The sequence below is a fragment of the Phycodurus eques genome, chromosome 16 (genome assembly GCF_024500275.1).
Source record: "Phycodurus eques isolate BA_2022a chromosome 16, UOR_Pequ_1.1, whole genome shotgun sequence".
NCBI lineage: Eukaryota > Metazoa > Chordata > Actinopteri > Syngnathiformes > Syngnathidae > Phycodurus > Phycodurus eques.
Genome location: NC_084540.1, coordinates 17,177,652 through 17,196,293, shown reverse-complemented (window position 1 = coordinate 17,196,293; position 18,642 = coordinate 17,177,652). Strand labels below are relative to the sequence as shown.

Below are 18,642 nucleotides of genomic sequence, written 5' to 3'. Positions count from 1 at the left end.
AGCTGTCCAGACATTGAAGTGCCCCTAACCCAGGGGTCGGCAACCTTACTCAGACCCACTTGGACTGTATCCCGAAACAAAAACACCAGAAGCCACAAGACCCTTTTGACATCTAAAGCGAGGATAACCCTGCATATATCTTTATAGAACCTATAGTGTGCTGCCTTTACTAGATCAATGAAGTGCTACAAGAGAACACATTTGATTTCTGCATGAAATAAAACCATTTTGAACTAAAAGATGTTTGGTTGAAGCATACTTTTAAATACAGCAAAATAGTCAATGTCTATTTGAGTGCTCTTCGTGTTTATGAAATTAAAGCCAAACTTAAATTATCCACCTGCAGTGAACCAAACTTGCCGTCTGCTTTTGTGCTCCGTCATCATTTTATCGTTTCTGGACCGTGCGTTCAGCTGTCAACTTGAATTAAAAAGACCATCATACTTAAAGTAAAATATATCGTTGTTAAATAATAGCCAATTATAATGTTTATTTGACCTGGTTAATGTGATTTGTACTCCTCATTGCAAAGTGTTGGCACATCTGAGCAGTAAGATGTTACCTTGACACACAATTGTAAGATGACATTTGTGAGGCTATGTGAGCACTCTATGTTTTTAATATAATTCCTGTAGCAATTAAATGTTTTCTTCAGAAACATCTGAAGAAAATCTTGGCACCATGTGTGGCACATCAGCAGCTGGGATTTTGAGCAATTAAAAAAACAAACATGTTAATGTTTCAAGAGCAGCATAATCAAATTTAGAATTACATTTGAAAAACGAATGAACTAAGAACCAATTGCAAAATATTAGCATTGTTGCAACGGTGAAGCTGCGTGGTTCCCAGCATGCATTCTGCCGTGCAATGCTGAAAATTTGCCATATTAAGGATGTTAATCCTTTTCGTCCATGTGTGTTTATGTTCCTAGCAGTGTTACATTAAATGTGTGTCTTAATTAACTGGCGGGTTATTATTTATGTTGCATTTTATTTTTATGAACCCGACTGCTGGTTGTGCGCAATACAATAACGTTTCACAGTGAGCTTAGAGAAGTTTATCTCTTTATTATCTATCCATGCGTTACCTTACCAGCTGATGAAGTTTAAAACGTGTTCCTCCTGGAAATTAAGCCTTCTACTCCCAGGAGTCAAAAGGGCTTCTGTTTTCTTGTACGGCTTAATAGAGTATTTAATTTCAAAGTCAAGAGAGAGCCACAGCAGAAGAATAAAAGAGCCACACATGGCTCTGGAGCCACGGGTCGCCGAGCCCTGGCCTAGCACATTTTCCCCCCAAACTCACGTTTTCATGATCTTGAGCGCAGTCACTTCTTTCCTTAGTCGGGAAACTTCCTCCTCCTGCTTCTTCTTTTCTTTGTGAAGAAACTTGATGTATTCGATGGCTGCGCACACAGTTAAATAAATTAAATTATTATATATATTATAAATTAGCGGAGAATGTCAGCGCTATTTGGACTTTTTTCTCGTAGTTTGTTTCTGATGCTAGAACCGCGAGGAGCTTGGCCCGACATGGAGCCTGGCCGACGTCCACCCGGCGAGGAATGCGTCCCGAATGCGAGCCGGCGTTATAACCAAGTGTGAAAGAGGACTAAATGGAACAGAAGGTTGGAACCGTTTGCTTCCATTTGTCATTACGGTGATTATGAAACTACTTGCCAGTGGACAAAATAACGGCTTTTAGGAAACTGCAGTTTACATTCTGTTTACTTCCTTTCTCTCATCAACAACTTCAACATGCACAACATGTAGACTGTGAAACAAGAGAGAGAAGGGAGCATGTGTATATTTTCACTAGAAAATAATATTTTATTATTTGAATGTACTTTGTTTTATGTTCGCTCTTATTTACAACACTTTGTTACAGCTACAATTGTTTTGCTTTATAAGTTGCATTGAGAAAGTCTCGTCACAGTCCGATATGATATCTTAAGTCCTCTTTGGCCATAAATGGAAATGGCCATAAAATGCAGAGGAAACTCCACCCTGTGGCGTCCTAGCCAATACCAGCCATACCGACAGCCCCGACTTGGAGGAGGACTCCAGTATATTTTCAAAACAGCGCGCGTGGGTTGCGCTCGTGTATAAAGGCAAACCGCAGAGACGTCAGCACGGTCGCCGTCCGCGCGAGTATAAAGAAGCCTTTGCACTGCGTCCGAATCGGATGTGCTAGCTTTGTTGACGTGTAACTTTAAAAACAATGTTTGCGATTATGGTTTGTGGCGTCTTACTCTTCTGCAGGATGGTGGCCTTGCTGATTTTCTGAGCTCCCACCGCAAATTCAGACTGCAGGCAGGTCGGCACAACCGACTGCAGGTCATCGTAGCCTTTCTGGAGACGGAGATTAGCGCCGTGAGATCTCAGGACGCAACGGTGTCAAGTTGAGTCCGGAGTCTGATGAGATTGCCATGTCACCTTGATGGCATCACGCCGCTTCTGCTCGGCCTGTGTGTGCGCTTGCCTCCGCCGATCTTTGTAGGAGTTCTTGTATGACGTTTCGTGCCTGCAGTCGCTGTCCTCGTCATCTGTTGTCACAATGCAAGGGTGACACACGCTGAGTTTAAATATTTGGGCCATGTTGTTTGTGGTTCACACAAAAAAAATGAAGTACAGTGTATGTGGCGCCTCAAAATGTTTTTCATCACGGCTAGTTGCTTATGTGTGCGATGGTCTATTGCCTTGTGTGCAGTTTGACTGAATTTGTTCACGATTGTCCACGTTGCTCGGTGTGCGCCGGGGCAAAAGAGAAAGCCCATAACAGGAGGAACACCTGTGTTTGGTACTGAGGAGGCACTTGTTGAGCTGATGCTGTTGGCCCTCGACACCACGTTCCCCGTCCTGGAGGCGTCGGAAAAAAGACCTGCAACCCACATTGCTCATTCATGTTTGATCATCATCGTCGGCTTCTCCATGAGCCCGCGACGTGAGGTGCGACAAACTCACCGGGGTCAAAGACGCCATCGCTGAATGCCACATCTGAGTGCTGAACCGTCACCAGGCAACAGTAGATGGAAACAAAGAAAGGAGACAAAAGTAAGATGCAGTAAAAGTGTTGGCCTACATTAGGACAAAGATGCTCAAAACACCCACTGAGCACTGGCCTGACTACTTCTTTTCACAGATGCACAAGACCACAATCTCTCCCGTGTTTGCCGTTTCAAATCAGGACACTGCCACACAATAGTTACTCCACATGTGCTTAACACTGCTTAGGAAGCTAAATCTGGTAAATATCCTCTTTGACAAATCCACAATAGGCATACACATTTTTTTAAATATGAATTTAACAGTGTGTGAGAGTTGCTGAGATACATCACAGCATATCACAATGTCATGTACATGTTACATGTCCCTTGTAGCTGAGAGCAGCAAAAACAGCATGTTAGGTAACTAAATATTACAAATATATTTAAATTAATGCTGCAAATAATTGGAAAATAGATTGAAAATAATTTTGACAAACCTTAGGACATAAAAATTTAATTCTTTGGCAACAGGGTTATCTAGTGGTTAGCACAACCACCTCAGTTCTGAGGTTGGGGGTTCGAATCCGTGCTGCGGCCTTCCTTTGAGGAGATTGTATGTTTTCTCTGCACTTGTATGGGTTTTCTCTGGGTACTGCGGCTTCCTACCACAATCCAGAAACATGTTTCTGGTGTGAATGTGGGTGTGAACGGTTGGTTGTCTGTCGTTGCCCTGCGATACGTTGGCGATTTGTGGGAGAATTCAGGATCTACTTCGCTTCTCGCCCGAAGTCAGCAGGGATAGGCTCAAGCACACCTTTGACCCGAATGAGGCTGAGCGGTATTGAAAATGGTCGAAAATGTAAAATATTGAAACAGATCCAATACATTTAAAAATAATGGAAATATTAAAAAATATTGAAAAACAAAAATCAAAAAATGTTTTTGTTGATGGGGTGGAATATGTTAAATAGATGAATGTGAGTCATCTTTCCTGTGAAAGTGACGTTACAGCTCTGGAAATGTCAAGGTTAAACGAGTGTTTTGCTTAATGAATTTAGATGACAACAAAAACTGTTGATATTTGAAGACGCCTCTCACACTGGTCTCAGCAGTTCAAAAGCTCGCTGATGGAAAACTGATTGAAAACGCAAAACTTTTATCACAAACACAATTTCCAAAGAAGACAGCAAAAAAAAAAAAAGCAGCTGTTCTCCCCTTAAATACAATTAAATAACACGAAGTGCCCAAAGTGTCTGTTTTTACAGGCTCGCGACATTAGAACGCCTCACTGCTACTTTGACTTCACTTGACAAACAAGACAACAAAGGGCGACTAATTGACAGGCAGCGCGGCCGAAAGTGACCCAACGCACGACGGTTTACTTGTGGCTGATGTCACAAAAGACGCGTAACATGACAAAAAAAAAGATTATGTTTGTTACGAACACACAGCTCGACTTTACCTTGCTGTGGTCCTCGGGCGACGTCGTCGGATCCGCCATTTTGGAAGTCCCTGATAATGTTGGTGCGTTCGTGGTCCTCGTAACGATTATTTGCACCGAAACTCAGAACAACTTCATCCAGTGTCAAAACAAAGTACGCGGTCGGATGGCAAAGTAAGAACGTGCTGTTATTAATTAATAGTTACATTTTCGCTAATGTCGGCGTCTGTTGTCAACGTCAAGACATTGTGACTAACGCTTGGTGTGTGTTTTCCCTTTTTCCAAGTGTCCTGAAATGTCGCAGCCCTTGATGCAGTAGTCCGTTTTTGACCACACGGTGTCGCTGTTGCTCCTCTTGAATCACCTGACTGACCTCCGAGAAAGCTGGCCTCCATTAAAGGGTAAAGATCAAACCCCAGAGTGACATCAAGTGAACAGCAGCCAGTGAGGCTGTGATGCAAAAACATAATTTCACCTCTAACCTCAAACACCTGCACCCACCCTAACAGTCACTACCACAATCCTCGCTCTTTGTCTGCTCCACCCCGCGTCGTTGGTGTTGCTGCCATGCACAGGAAGTTACCCTTCTGCTTTTCAGCGTGTGCGGTTTCTGTCTTTCTGCGTTTCAGAGTGTGTCGCCTTCTGCTCAGACCCCGAGCTCAGAGCTCTTCTCGAGGTCTACTCCCATCCTTAACAACCTCGCGATGCGGCCCCTCTCACCGCGAGGCCTCATCTAGGCCTACACGCTCTTTCGGAGGGAGCGCGGCCCGCTCTGGTATGCGCTGATTTCTCAGACGAAGGTGTTTGTGTACAGCTTTCCTCCTGGATTACTTGTGGAGATTAGTGATGGGGAATGCCGGGGCCTCTGAGCAGGAGCCGCCGCCCGACGGTCCCGAGTCCAGGAGCTCGGTGGGCACGGCGTCCGTCATGAGCGAGCCCGGCGCCCCGACGCTGCCCAAGAAGCCGCCGGCTCCCCCCAAGTTGCCCTTGCCCTCCGAGGAGGAGCTGGAGGAACGCTTCAACGTGGTGCTGGTGAGTGGAGAACAGTTTTCACACTTCACTGTAGAAATCCCGCCGAGGTCATGAATGCAGAATTAGGCAAGAATCATCTGTTTTCAAGTAAATTCACAATTTCAAAGTAGGTATGCAGTCGTAAGAGTCATAAAGAATTTGTTATTATTTACCTTCTTTACGCGTATCAGCCCACCGGCTTTCATCTGGGTTTTGGTAGATAAAGTACAGTGGTGCCTTGAGATATGAGCTGTCAACCTGCTGATTATTTTATTTTGCCTTGATTTGCGAGCAAAGATTTGAGATACGAATGGATTTTGTCATCCAAACAAGCACATAGCCTCCACTCGCTCAATGCTAACGCATAATGGGAAACGCCAAAGGCACAGGCTAACAATTAGCATCTCTGTGGCAGTGTTATAACCCTTTAATAAACGGATATTTGAACACAAACGATGCAGCAAGACGTAAACAGACAATATACAGTAACAATACTCACTGGCATATATTCTTTATCCTTTGCGTAATATTAGTGCCTCTCCATGTAAAGTATATCTGCATTTCAGTTATGCTGCCCCCAGGTGGACAAGGTGGATACACCATGAGCAGCACAATGTGCATTGAATTGAATGAGGAAGTATGACAAGAACTTTAATTTTATTTAATGATGTCATTACTGCATTTAAAAAAAAAATAAAGTATCATTTTATGGAGTGCTAATTTGATTGTTTAAATACACATTACATTTTATTGGGCGGGGGGATGGAATGGATTATGATTTATGATACAAGTGTTTTGAATTAGGAGCATGGTCAAAGGAACAAATTCAACTTGTATCTCAAGGCACCACTGTATACTGAAGAAAATTAGACATGGTTAATGACATGCAAAACGCAAATGAGGCCATATACAATAAAGACGAAAGTATATCAAAGTGTGCTTGAGTGTAGAAACTACGAACAGGAATGTGGAATTGTCAAAGGCCAGCAATTTGAGCAGTAAGTGATTGTACTTAATGGTAAATGTATGTTATTCAGTCTGCGACTTAATACTGTGATCATTTTTTTTCTGTCTCATAATAAAAACTGTATTACAGGTTAGAATTGCACGTAGGGCCAAATTAAATGGCCTACAAACGTTGGGTTAGTCACCCCTAACAATGAGAGCAGTTGTTTTAATTACCGAAAAAGAGGAGCTGAGAGAGCAAAAGATATAGTAATATCAAATTGAATAGAAAAAGCAACAAGATCCGCACCACTGTTTGGTATGGGGTGAGCGTGCAGGGCCTCAAGGGGAAGTGGAGCAACACACCAGCGCCACAGACCACAAGACCGGAAAGCAGCACACTTTCAACATGCTGCACTCGGGATGTTGCTGCTTGCAGTATTTTCATCAACAAACATGATTGTGATGACCCTTTAAGCTTTTCACGTTTGAATTTAACCCCTCAACCGATCATATTTGACCTGTTGGAATTTGGCTTTCACAAGCGACCGTGTGGAATCATGTGATTTCTCCCAGCCAATCGCAGAAGAACTTTTTTATTGCGCGGAATTGAGCGCTTTACTTGGCTGTCTCGACTAGTTTACCTCATGAAAAGGAAGAGAACAAAGTCAGGCGTGCTGTTATTTATTCATTTAACCATGTAAGGGGTATGCATAATAAAGTTTACAAATTTACAAATAAAGTTTCATTCTCAACACAACTGTTGAAAAAAGCAAAAAATTCTTGAAATATTATTATTGAAATGCTTTTAGGTGTCCTTGGTTCCCTAGAAAGGCACTATTCAGTAATGTGTTGTTGTTTTTTTTAAAAAAGCCAATAGCATTTCTTCTTCTTAAGGATAAAAGAAGGATAAAAATAATTATTATAAGAATAAGAACAATGAATACATAAATAAAATTACTACAGTTTAAAGACTTTTTTTTTCTTTTTTGACAAATTTTATATTTGATTAATTTTTATTTTTGATTTTGTTTATTTTAAATACTAAGTAGCATTGTTACGATGATGATAATAATACAAAATTTTAAAAAATGTCAAAATGGATAACATTAGTCTTAAACTTATTAATAATAATAATAATAAAATATTTTTGTGCTATTTGCAATTTAAAAAAAGCAAATTACCTGTATGCTGTAATGCCTCTCCATGGACCCAAGGTCACTTTAGAGTATTTCAATAATAATAATAACAATAATAATGCTAATAATTTCTGCCATCTAAAATTAATAAAAAAAAAATTTCATCTGCAATAAGCAGTATAGAAAATATTTTTTCCTTATTCTTTTATTGGTACATATTTTTTTGTGGTGTCCTCCAATAATGACCTATTAAGAATTTGTAGGTGCAGTAGATCAAAGTGTGTCCCGCGGGTTAAAACACGGGACTTAAATTTTTTGAGACAATTTGCTATTTTAGCAGTAGTGGAATAAACAATTGTCTTTTTTCCACTTGATGGCCGCACCCTCTCAGCCTGTTGAGCAGTGTGTGACCTCACTTCCTGTCTGAACCAAAAGAGTCAAGAGGAAGTGCAATGAGCAGAAGCTTAATGTTTAGTAAACGAGCAACAAGCATGCGTTCGTTGTGTCTGAAGTGAGCTGTCTGAATTTGCCTCATTTTTTGTTTGTAAAGTGTCATCTCGCTCGTTTAACTGTCAAACCACAATGAAAGCAACGGCAAGAGAACAGAGGCCAATTTCCCGGTAAAGACATTTCCTGCTGTTACTTCTTTTTTGGGGGAGCTGTGAGGCCTTTGCTCACCAGTTCCTTAAGTATGCTAAGATGGAAAAACACCATAAGTTATCAGTGACTCAAATCAAAGTATGCATTGAATTTGTTGTCATTCAATTCAACAGGCCGCCTCCATCACACACACACAAAAACACATTGAGCAATTTAGTTATTTTCAAATCCAGTTTGAGCCCTTTAAAAATGCCCAACAAGCCGAATTGTGTCATAAAGACTCATGCGTTATTAACTGATATTGTGGGAAAAAGTAATCTTCCAATTAATGACAAGTGAACCAAAACTTCCAGATCACAACTTTTATACACCGAAATGAGCTTGTGAGGTAAAAATAGAATACAGAACATTCTTACAAGAGCAAAGCTTTATCCTTTGATGCATTTAGAAGCACTGGATTGGCTGGCAATAGTGACATGCAAGTTTTTTTTTGTTTTTTTTTTGTCAGAAAAACAGTTTGGTCCCAGTTGCATGTGAAATACATACCCAGACATTTCTGTTATTACCAAATAAAAACTAAAAATACAAAAATAAGTTACTTTCATAAAAAGAATGTTAATGTCTTTCAGAGCTACATGAACCTGCCACCGGATAAACTGCAGCTGTTGAGTCAATACGACAACGACAAGAAATGGGAGCTTGTCTGTGACCAGGTACTTAAGTCATTTTGGCTATACCTTTAGCAATTTGACGATTTAATATATATATATATATATATATATATATATATTATGTAATATTTTCAGCTGTATTTAATGTAATTAAATCTTTTATTATATTTCATGTGATATTTTTTACTTTAATATTTTATTTTATAGAACAATTAGATTTTTTTAAATATACATTACATTTTATTTTTAAATGTGTTTCATTTTTATTTAATTATAATTATTATTATTATTTACCTATAAAGTGGTGCCTTGAGATAGGAGTGACCTAGCTTATCAGTTTTCGAGATACGGGCTGGCGTCTGGCTGATTTGGCGTTTTGACTTGCGAGCGTAGACTTGAAATACGAGCGCTGTATGGTGACAGTGAACTCAACACATCTCACTACACAACAAGCAGAAGTTGAGCAAATAATAAACAATTAAAAAAAAATCTAGTTTATTCCACTTGAGGTTTATTGTTAAACTAAATATAAAACAAATAATTACACATTTATTTACAACCACATAATTTAACCATTGTGAAGAGAAGCGGTAAAGCAAATGGATGGATTATACTGCCAAGGTGGCCAGACCAGAAGGAGCAGCACAATGTCTATTGAATTGAAGGCAATTTTTGCCAATTCTTTCCAATCTATCTAACGCTATAGCGCAACCATTCAGCACTTATTTGTTCTCAGTCGTTGCACGTTTTCAGCCTTTCAAAGATATTTAATGTATTCAGAAACAAAACAGGAAAATGACTTTACAGATAAAGGGTCTTTAATGCCAATGAGGAAAGATGATTTGCGATACGGGCGTGGTGGCGCAAATCAACTCTTATCTGAAGGCACCAATGTAATGAATTTTTGAAAGTGTCATTTTTGTTCTTGTTGAGACGTCGTGTTGACAAAGCACGCCGGTCACGAAACATCCCGGAGTAGGGCCTTCACACAGCACGCATGCGTGGTTAGGAGCACCGCAAAGGCGTTGGCATGGCAACTGTGTCGGAAGACGGCACACGCTCATCGTCGTGCGGTCGCGTGCGCACTTACCTCAGTGTTAGCGTGCGGCATTCAGCTCGCGCTCTCTTTCTGCTCTGTCAGGAGCGCTTCCAGGTGAAAAGCCCCCCGTCCACGTACCTGGCCAAGATCAGGAGCTTCTACCAGGATCAGGTGGTGGTGGCTCGCCGGGTCAGTAAACTTGATCTTCTTCCGTCGTCACAGTTGTACCATGCAGTACAAGCGCAACGTGACACTGTTGACTGACGTGCTCTGCTGGTGCTTGTTCATCAGAAGAAAAGAATCCAAGATGCCACCAAGGTCCTCAAGGATTTGGAAATATCCCTGCGCACCAACCACATAGGGTGAGCAACATGAACACATCCAAAAGAAGTGCTGGAATGTAGACAACAACAAAAAAAAAGGAAACTACTTTGACTACTTTAATTTTAAATGTGGTTTGATTAAATTGTATATTATCTAATATTGAATAAAAAAAACAAATCATGCATTCCAAAAGTATATGCATTATTATTATATGATTTAGGTAGCGCTTTTTCAATACAAAAATACACTTTACACTTAAATATGAATTTATACCTCATTTAATGCAATTAATGTCAAAATTGGAACCCCAAAATTATTATATTATTGTCTTGACAATAATTCTGATAATAAATGTAATTTATGTAGCACTTCACTAACATCAAACTTTTAAGATTTCCTCAATGTAATTGAATTAATGTTCATTCATTTACCATTTGAAATTCTTATATTGTCATTCCAATATGTTTTAAAAAGTAATAATATTAATGTATTATCATTTTAATACATTTTGTAACAATAGTTTTATATAGCCTTTTGGGTACACATTAAAATATGAATTTACATGTAATTTATTTTATTAAATTCAAACTTTTAACCCCAAAAAATGTTGGTATTGTACGACTTTTTTTTATAAACTTCAGGATTTTGTTTATAGACCTTTGTCATTTTCATTATACCATCTGTAATAATGACAAATGACGTTTTACTATTCAAAGTGTTTAGTGTTGATTGGCTGAGAGAAGTCATATGGTACTGCTGGTCTATTGTGAGTCTATGTCGACACAAGTTACCCAATATGCTTCCCTGCCTCAGAAAAGAGTTCTAAAAAAGAAAGTAAACATTCCTTGGTGGAGGTAATCATTTCCTGAGGATTACTTTGTGTCTTGTAGTTGGGCTCAAGAGTTCCTGAACGAGCAGAATAAAGGTCTGGATGTGTTGGTGGAGTATTTGTCTCAGGCCCAGTGCGACGCCCCGTGAGTAGCGCAGTAGCTGCAGCTTGAAAAAGCTTTCCGATCTTCCCCCGCCATCCACCGAGTCACCTCAGATATTGTGTTTCTTCCTGCAGGTTTGACGCGGAGAGCAGCGAGAACGGCGGCACCCTGAGCGACAAGGCGAGGCCTGTCAACGAGAGGTCTATTGAGGACTTGACCAAGACCGGCGGTGGCGGCTCGCAGTCGCATGGAATGAGCCGAGCTGCACGAGCGCTCACCGTGAGGTGAGACAGTTCCTTCCCCCCAAAAAAAGGTGGGTTATTGTTTTCTTTGGTGAACTGACGCTCATGTTGTCATGGTGAACAGGATCAGCTCGACTCTGGGGAACAAGATGCTTAAGAAGTCTCATTTGCCAAGTCACAGAGATGACGTGCACGTGTGCATCATGTGCCTGAGGGCCATCATGAACTATCAGGTACACCGATGACAGAAAACAACAACAACAACATCAAAAAGCGAAGACTGTGAGCTGAGGTGATAGCCAGCCACGTTTTTGTTTTGGGCTCTGTTTTTTTCCCTTCAAAGTCTAATTCTGTGTAATTCAACTGTAGAACAGCTCCATACAAATACGGTATTTGGTTTCTTTTGCATCCAGAGCAACCACTCCAACATCAAGCCTCGGGTCAAAATGTTCCTGAGAAACAAACACAAGGAGGGTTAACGCATATTTGTGCTTGAATTTGAAAATTTGAAATGTATCCGTCTGACCTGCACAATAATTAGGGTTAAAATAATCCAATGATATTAATAATAATCAAGGTAGTGTTCATACAGTTAACCGTGTACGTAGTGGGTCGAACTGATCAATTTAAATTGCAGAAAAAAATGTTTTTACAGATAAAACTTCCTCTGCTGGTTCCTTTCTTTTTATTATACATACATATAAATATTACACAGTTTACATGGTATTATTAACCGTCGTTTGTTTTTGGTAAAAACATCTCTTGGCTCAATGTAATGTGTAACATAACGAGATAGTTAAACTGTTAAAGGTATAAAATGCTAAAATATATTCTTGCTGCCTTTGTCCTTTTTATTATATATGCAGTATTATCTAATAGCTTTCATTTACACGGTATATTTATAAACTTACGATGCCGTATCCTTGGTGTAGCAGGGCACAGCAAAGAAAGGACAGGAAAATACGGCAGGAAAACAGCAACTTTTGCATTAAGTCATCGCTGCTCTGTATTAAATATAAATCACATCTTTGATCTGGAGCGATGCAAACTGGGACCGTCGTAATGGATGGAGGAACTCATCTTTATCCTTCCTGCTTTCCAGTCGGGTTTCAACCTGGTGATGATGCACCCGCGCTGCGTAAACGAGATCACGCTCAGTCTGAACAGCAGGAATCACAGGTGTGTGTGTGTGTGTGTGTGCGTGCGTGTGTGTGTGCGCGTACCTGTGACATCATCATCACATGCACTTTCTGTGACAGGACCAAGGCCCTGGTGCTGGAGCTGTTGGCCGCCGTTTGTCTGGTCAGAGGAGGACATGACATCATCTTGTCAGCCTTTGACAACTTTAGAGAGGTTCCCTAATCATAATGATATTCCTATTAATAATAATTATTGATATTAAAAGACAATGCCATCCACTCTCATCTGCAAAACACTCCCATTGCACTCAGTTTGCTTGTGCCTCCCCCTGTGGGGAAAAAGGTGCAATGCACATCCAATATCTATTCCTGAACATATACTGTAAATATATATTATGAATATAGTAAATCCCTCTTATTCGAAGTTCGACATTCACAGATTATTTATTTATGTATGTATTGGGCCCTAGGCCCACTTTGCTGTTTTTGTGCTTAGGCCAAAGCCTAGCAAAAAATCTTAATATTGCTTTGGTGCTATTTTGTGACATCTTGTTGCCGAGGAATTATGTTGAAGTGAGTCGAGGAGATTCATGTCGTGCTTTTCCACCATCTTGTGAGATCTGTAGACAATTAAAAAAAAAAAACTTTTGGGGTTTACTCGTTTTTTTGGGCAAGTCACGTCAGGGCTCGGTTTCTATCCCCTGCGAACAAGGTCATTAAAATAAAAATATTATTAATTTTAATGTATACGTATATTTTATATACCATATTGTGTCATCACCATGTAACATTTTAATGTAGATATAATCATTAATAAAATTGTTAAATTTGAATAGATGATAAAAATGCTTTTTTTTTTCATCAAAATACAAATATTACATAATTTAATATTCTAATATGTCTTTCAATATTTTATTTCTAGAAAAGCAGCCCAGATAAAAATGGGTGAGTTACGTCAGGAAGAGCATCATAATCATTTAAATAAATATTAATAAAAATTATATGCTAATACAATTTTAATATATAAACACATTTAAACCATCTTTTTTTTGCTACTACTTTTTAAAGACATATTTTAAAACCTTTTTAAAAAAGAACATTATTTTTATTGTGCACATCTGTGTGTTTCTTCCCCTCAGGTGAGCAAAGAGAGGAACCGCTTTGAGAAGCTGATGGGGTATTTCATCAACGACGACTGCAACATTGACTTCATGGTGGGTCCTTCACATGTTTTGTACCGCGTAAAATTGTTTATAATAATTTGGTAAAGATCATTAAAAATTGGATTTCGTCAATTTGCAGGTGGCCTGCATGCAGTTCATCAACATTGTGGTCCATTCCGTGGAGAACATGAACTTCCGCGTGCACCTGCAGTACGAATTCACTAACTTGGGCTTGGACAAGTATCTGGAAGTGAGACGATTGTACCGGTGTAACTAATGAAGGTGTACCTAATGAAGTGACCCGTGACTAGAGTTCACCGTTGTTTTGCTTGTGCATTTTAGAGTCTGAGGCAAACGGAGAGCGAGAAGCTGCAGGTGCAGATCCAGGCCTATCTGGACAACGTGCTGGACGTCGGCGTCCTGCTGGAGGACGCCGAGAGCCGAGGCGGAGTTCTGGAGCATGTGGACAAGCTGCAGGACCACAACGTTAAGGTCGGCTAGCGTATGACGTACGCGAGTGTGGCGGAGGTCGTTGGACGTGCACTAAGATGTTCCTTCCGCTGTGCTTTCCAGCTCAATGCTCAGCTCCAGGAGATGGAGTCTCAGAACGTGGAAAAGATTTCCGATCTCGAGACTCAACTCATGCAGGCCACCAAAGAGACCGAGTTGCTTAAGGTATGTTTATTTACTCAGTAGTTACAGCAAGCATTTATTCCGTGCCTATTTGCGGTCGCACTTGCTGCATGGCTGGAAGACCATGCGGATGTGTAGTTGGTTTGTAAAACGCCTTCAGTGATACAATATTGAGACAAAGATTTTCGAGATTTTTTTTTTTTTTCCACGTTTTTGTGATCTGTACTGTATCTATTTATGTTTGCACCAGCTGCATGGCTGTTAGACCATGCTAAAGTGTGGTTTATTTGTTAAATGCCGCAAGTGATGCGGTATTGAGGCTCCTCAAGTTTTTAGATGCATATAGTTCTTGTGGTCTATACTGTGTCTATTCATGTTTGCACTTGATGTATAGCTGTAATACCACGCCGATGTATGGTTTCCCAAGTGATACAGTATTAGACGGAGACTTTGTTTTTTTTCTGCATTCTTGTGAGCTCAGTGATACTGCGCCTATTCACATTCGTACTTGCTGCTCAGCTGTGAGACTTTTCTAATGCATAGTCTTTCATTACAGGAAAGCCTGAGAGACTCATGTTCTCAGGTGAGCACCTTGCAGCAGAGGGAGCGGGAGAAGGAGCTGGACAGGGAGCGGGAGAAGGAGAGGGAGCGTCTGAGCACGATGAATCCTCAGGCACCTTCTGAGCTGGAGCAGAAGATCCAGGAGCTGCAGGAGAAGGGTCTGATCTGCTTGGCCAGGACCCCATCGGGAGCTTTGGACATCAAGGTTGTGCCCATCACCGTGACTGATTACATCTCGGTACCAGCGCCCCAGCCTGCCCCGATTTACACCTCCTCAGCTACAATCTGTCCTTCGGCACCTCCTCCTCCTCCTCCTCCTCCTCCTCCTCCACCGCCGCCTTCTTCTGCTCCCGGCAGAGAGCCACCACCTCCTTCACCTGACAACGGAGGACGGCTGCTACCGCCTCCTCCTCCTCTGCCTGTCGCTGGAAGAGGGCCACCACCACCACCACCTCCACCTCCTCCACTTGCTGCCGGAGGAGGGCCGCCGCCTCCGCCGCCTCCTCCTCCTCCACCTGCCACAGGAGAAGGGCCACCACCTCCTCCACCTGGTGCTTATTCCCCATCCCCTCCGGGAGAACCCAACATTCTGTCTGGTAGGTGGGCTTTCTGAGTGGTCAACGGATCCAGAAGATCCTGAAAAAATAGTAATGTGACCTTGTTTGCGTCTCCTCAGGGTTGAAGAGTAAGAAACCAATCCAGACTAAGTTTAGGATGCCGTTGTTAAACTGGCAGCCTCTAAAACCGAATCAGGTTACGGGAACTGTGTTCCATGAGCTGGACGATGAGCAAGTCTTGGAGGTAAGAAGGTACACCTCGGACAGAGAGCGGTCTCTTGAGGTCTAGAGACAACGATCCAAGTTTTATCATCCTTCTATGTCTCCAGGAGCTGAACATGGAGATGTTTGAGGAGCAGTTCAAGACCAAGGCACAGGGTAACCCTGCAGATCTCACCAAGGGGAAAAAGAAGTTAGGGCACAAGGCTTCCAGCAAGACATCTTTAATTGACCCCAACAAGGCCAAGAATTTGGCCATCACGTTGCGAAAAGGGGGGATGAGTCCTTCGCAGATCTGCACTGCCATCGAGACGTATGGGACCGCCTGATTCTGACCTTCTTCATCACTTCCTGGAATTAAAAAATACTCTTGTTGTCCATCTCCCCTTTACAGGTATGACCAGCAGTCTTTGTCTATCGACTTCCTGGAGCTGCTGGTGCACTTTATACCCTCGGACTTTGAGATGAAGCTGCTGATCAACTACGAGAAGGACGGACGACCCCTCGAGGACCTGACGGACGAAGACCGCTTTATTTTGCGCTTCGGCAAGATCCCTCGCCTGAGCCAGCGGATTAACACGCTCACCTTCATGGGGAACTTCCCAGAGAGCGTCAGGCGGCTGCAGCCGGTGAGTCCAGCCTTCTCTTAAAGTGTTGGACAAATGATTTGAGTCTTTATTCTCGTCACAGCAACTCAACTCCATCATTGCAGCGTCCATGTCAATCAAGTCTTCAGACAAACTAAAGAAGATCTTAGAGGTTGGTTCAAGAGATTTAACTGACTCACGAAGCCTTTAGACAGATCCTAATTTTGTCATTTTGGGACCCCTTCTAGATCGTTTTAGCGTTTGGCAACTACATGAACAGCAGCAAAAGGGGGGCAGCTTATGGCTTTAGACTGCAGAGTCTGGACCTTGTAAGTAGCTTTCCAAGATCTTTAGTGCCGGTCACAAGCCGGGATGAGTGGGAGGGTGTACAGCGTAAATGCTTGACATGCTCGGAATGGAGACCGGCGGTAGAATAAGGGTTTTACGTAACTATGTCAACTTCTGTTTGCCTTACAGCTACTTGAAACAAAGTCCACAGACCGCACGCAGACACTGCTCCACTTCATTGCCAACATTGTCCATGAGAAGTATCCTGACTTGGCCAACTTCTACACTGAGCTCCACTTTGTGGACAAGGCAGCCCTTGGTACTTGTTCACACCTACGTCTTTTGGGTTGCCGAATGCAAGTACTCGAAAATGCCTGTCTCTTTGCCAGTGTCCTTGGACAGCATCCTCCAGGACATCCGCTTCCTGGAGCGAGGGATGGAGATGACCAAGAAGGAGTTCCTGGTACAAGATGACAGCCCGGTCTTGAAGGAGTTCATCAAGAGCAACAGCGAGCAGTTGGAGTCTCTGATCAAAGACAGCAAGACTGCACAGGTAGCCTCAAATGCCACAAGTGAGCTTGTGCGTCACGTAACCTGACCTCCGCTTCTCCATTGCGCAGGAGGCCTTCTGCTTGGTGGTGGAGTATTTTGGCGAAAATCCCAAAACCACGCAGCCGGCCATGTTCTTCCCGCTCTTTGCACGATTTATCAAAGCCTACAAGGTGAGAATGTCGGTTGGGGTTGCAAAAATGTGGAACATCTCGAACTGTTGATTCGTTGTTGTTGTTGCAGAAAGCCGAGCAAGATAATCAACTGAAGAGGAAAATGGAGCTCGAGATGAGCGAAGGGAAAGACAGTTTGCCATCAAAGGCTGGAGGCCATAAGGTAAAAATCTGGGGTCTAACGGTTTATGCATTTGGATTATGATTTTTGGATACCGTAGAGAGGCGTACCGAGTTCCCACATGAAACATAGTAAGTAAGGGACAGCAAGTATAACTGCCTTGCGCTAGCCCCCCATCTACTCCGTAAACAAATACAGTGCAGCTCAGTCTTTGACTAGCTCGTACGATGTGGCTGGAGATGTGCTTTTGGTAGTACGTCAGACTTCGTCACGCAAATGTGGATATCAGTGCAGAACGGGAGAAAAAAAAACAGCCTGTTGCAAACGTAATTTCCTGACTGTTCAAACTGTTACTTTTACACTGGTTTGCATTATTCATTTCCGAAAAATAAGACAAATGATTGATTTTGCACTTTACTAAAAAGTAAAGATTTCCTGATGAAATATGTAGTCTGTTTTGGTTATCGAATGCAGTATTGTTTATTTTTTAAATTTATTGGACAGTTTACTGCTAGCAGTTTGCTGTTTTTCATTCTCCACGTCATTAAATGTGTTCCTGTTTACACCAAATTTTCTTCCCTTCTTGTACTCAATGTGAACCAAACCGTGCCCCTAAAACAAGTGAGATTTTTTGCTGTACTCTTCCACCTTTGATAAATTTGGACCAATATTCTTAGCTTGTCCTTTGTTTTCTTAATATACTTTCAAGAATGCTTTTCCCGTACCAAGTGTCACCTGAGTTTTCTCGGGTTTTTTTATAATCATGGCATTCGTAATATTAACTGTTTCCGTCACTTTAAATCCTTTTAGGGTCCCCTGATGCCCAAGATGGACTTCATTGCCGAGCTGAAAAGAAAGCAGGTGCAGCCTCAAGTGCGTGAAGGCAAGGATGGTGCTTTGGAAGACATCATCACAGGTAACACCAAGTAACAAATTTAGATGTGTGGGAAGTGAAGTGTTTGTGTGTTCGTGCCCTCGCCTCAATGCTTGTTCTCCGCCCTCAGATCTGAGGAACATGCCGTACCGCCGCGCAGACGGTCGCCGGCAAGCTCAGCGCCCCGACACCTAAAAGAAACAACAACCTCAAGGCTGAACGCGGATTGACATACACACAAGAGGTTAACATTAAAATCTCCTGCCAGTCAAACAACATGATCGTTTGTTGACCTTTTAGCAGGAAGTTGCATTGTAAATAAATACATATATTCAAGATGTATTTGAAGAAACGAAGTTCTGAAAAGGAATTGCCATACATTTACAGATGTATGCCTGCATTGTTCTTTATGAAATAAAACAAATATATATACTTTTTTAAAATTTTAAAA

At 41.7% G+C, this 18,642-nt stretch overlaps 2 protein-coding genes across 2 annotated transcripts in view; one reads left to right on the top strand and one right to left on the bottom strand.

Moving 5' to 3' along the window:
- The window catches only part of mlx (MAX dimerization protein MLX), a 7,005-nt gene extending 2,041 nt beyond the window's left edge, over positions 1 to 4,964 (bottom strand). The window contains exons 1-6 of the mRNA XM_061701052.1: positions 4,446 to 4,964; positions 2,961 to 3,000; positions 2,788 to 2,877; positions 2,433 to 2,542; positions 2,249 to 2,348; positions 1,303 to 1,402 (exon numbers count right to left, since the gene is read on the bottom strand). Coding sequence (XP_061557036.1) covers positions 1,303 to 1,402; positions 2,249 to 2,348; positions 2,433 to 2,542; positions 2,788 to 2,877; positions 2,961 to 3,000; positions 4,446 to 4,484 — 479 coding nt within the window. The 5' untranslated portion in view covers positions 4,485 to 4,964. The remainder of the gene's footprint in view (positions 1 to 1,302; positions 1,403 to 2,248; positions 2,349 to 2,432; positions 2,543 to 2,787; positions 2,878 to 2,960; positions 3,001 to 4,445) is intronic.
- On the top strand, positions 4,941 to 18,642 carry fmnl1a (formin-like 1a). Its single transcript, XM_061701044.1, has 25 exons — positions 4,941 to 5,456; positions 8,749 to 8,832; positions 9,932 to 10,018; positions 10,121 to 10,191; positions 11,044 to 11,127; positions 11,220 to 11,369; positions 11,452 to 11,560; positions 12,430 to 12,506; positions 12,587 to 12,680; positions 13,606 to 13,680; positions 13,769 to 13,879; positions 13,972 to 14,121; positions 14,203 to 14,304; positions 14,819 to 15,419; positions 15,500 to 15,624; positions 15,710 to 15,912; positions 15,994 to 16,228; positions 16,290 to 16,358; positions 16,435 to 16,515; positions 16,664 to 16,793; positions 16,864 to 17,027; positions 17,095 to 17,196; positions 17,267 to 17,359; positions 18,128 to 18,233; positions 18,322 to 18,642. Exons 1-25 carry the CDS (start codon positions 5,271 to 5,273, stop codon positions 18,384 to 18,386), a joined length of 3,354 nt encoding a protein of 1,117 aa, XP_061557028.1. The 5' UTR covers positions 4,941 to 5,270; the 3' UTR covers positions 18,387 to 18,642.

Bases quoted from the DNA above. Each gene is read 5' to 3' on its own strand.
- fmnl1a (XM_061701044.1), top strand. From the start codon at position 5,271: ATGGGGAATGCCGGGGCCTCTGAGCAGGAGCCGCCGCCCGACGGTCCC. The intron at 14,305-14,818 runs GTATGTTTATTT...CTTTCATTACAG, and splicing joins AAGAGACCGAGTTGCTTAAG to GAAAGCCTGAGAGACTCATG. The intron at 17,197-17,266 runs GTGAGAATGTCG...TTGTTGTTGCAG, and splicing joins GATTTATCAAAGCCTACAAG to AAAGCCGAGCAAGATAATCA.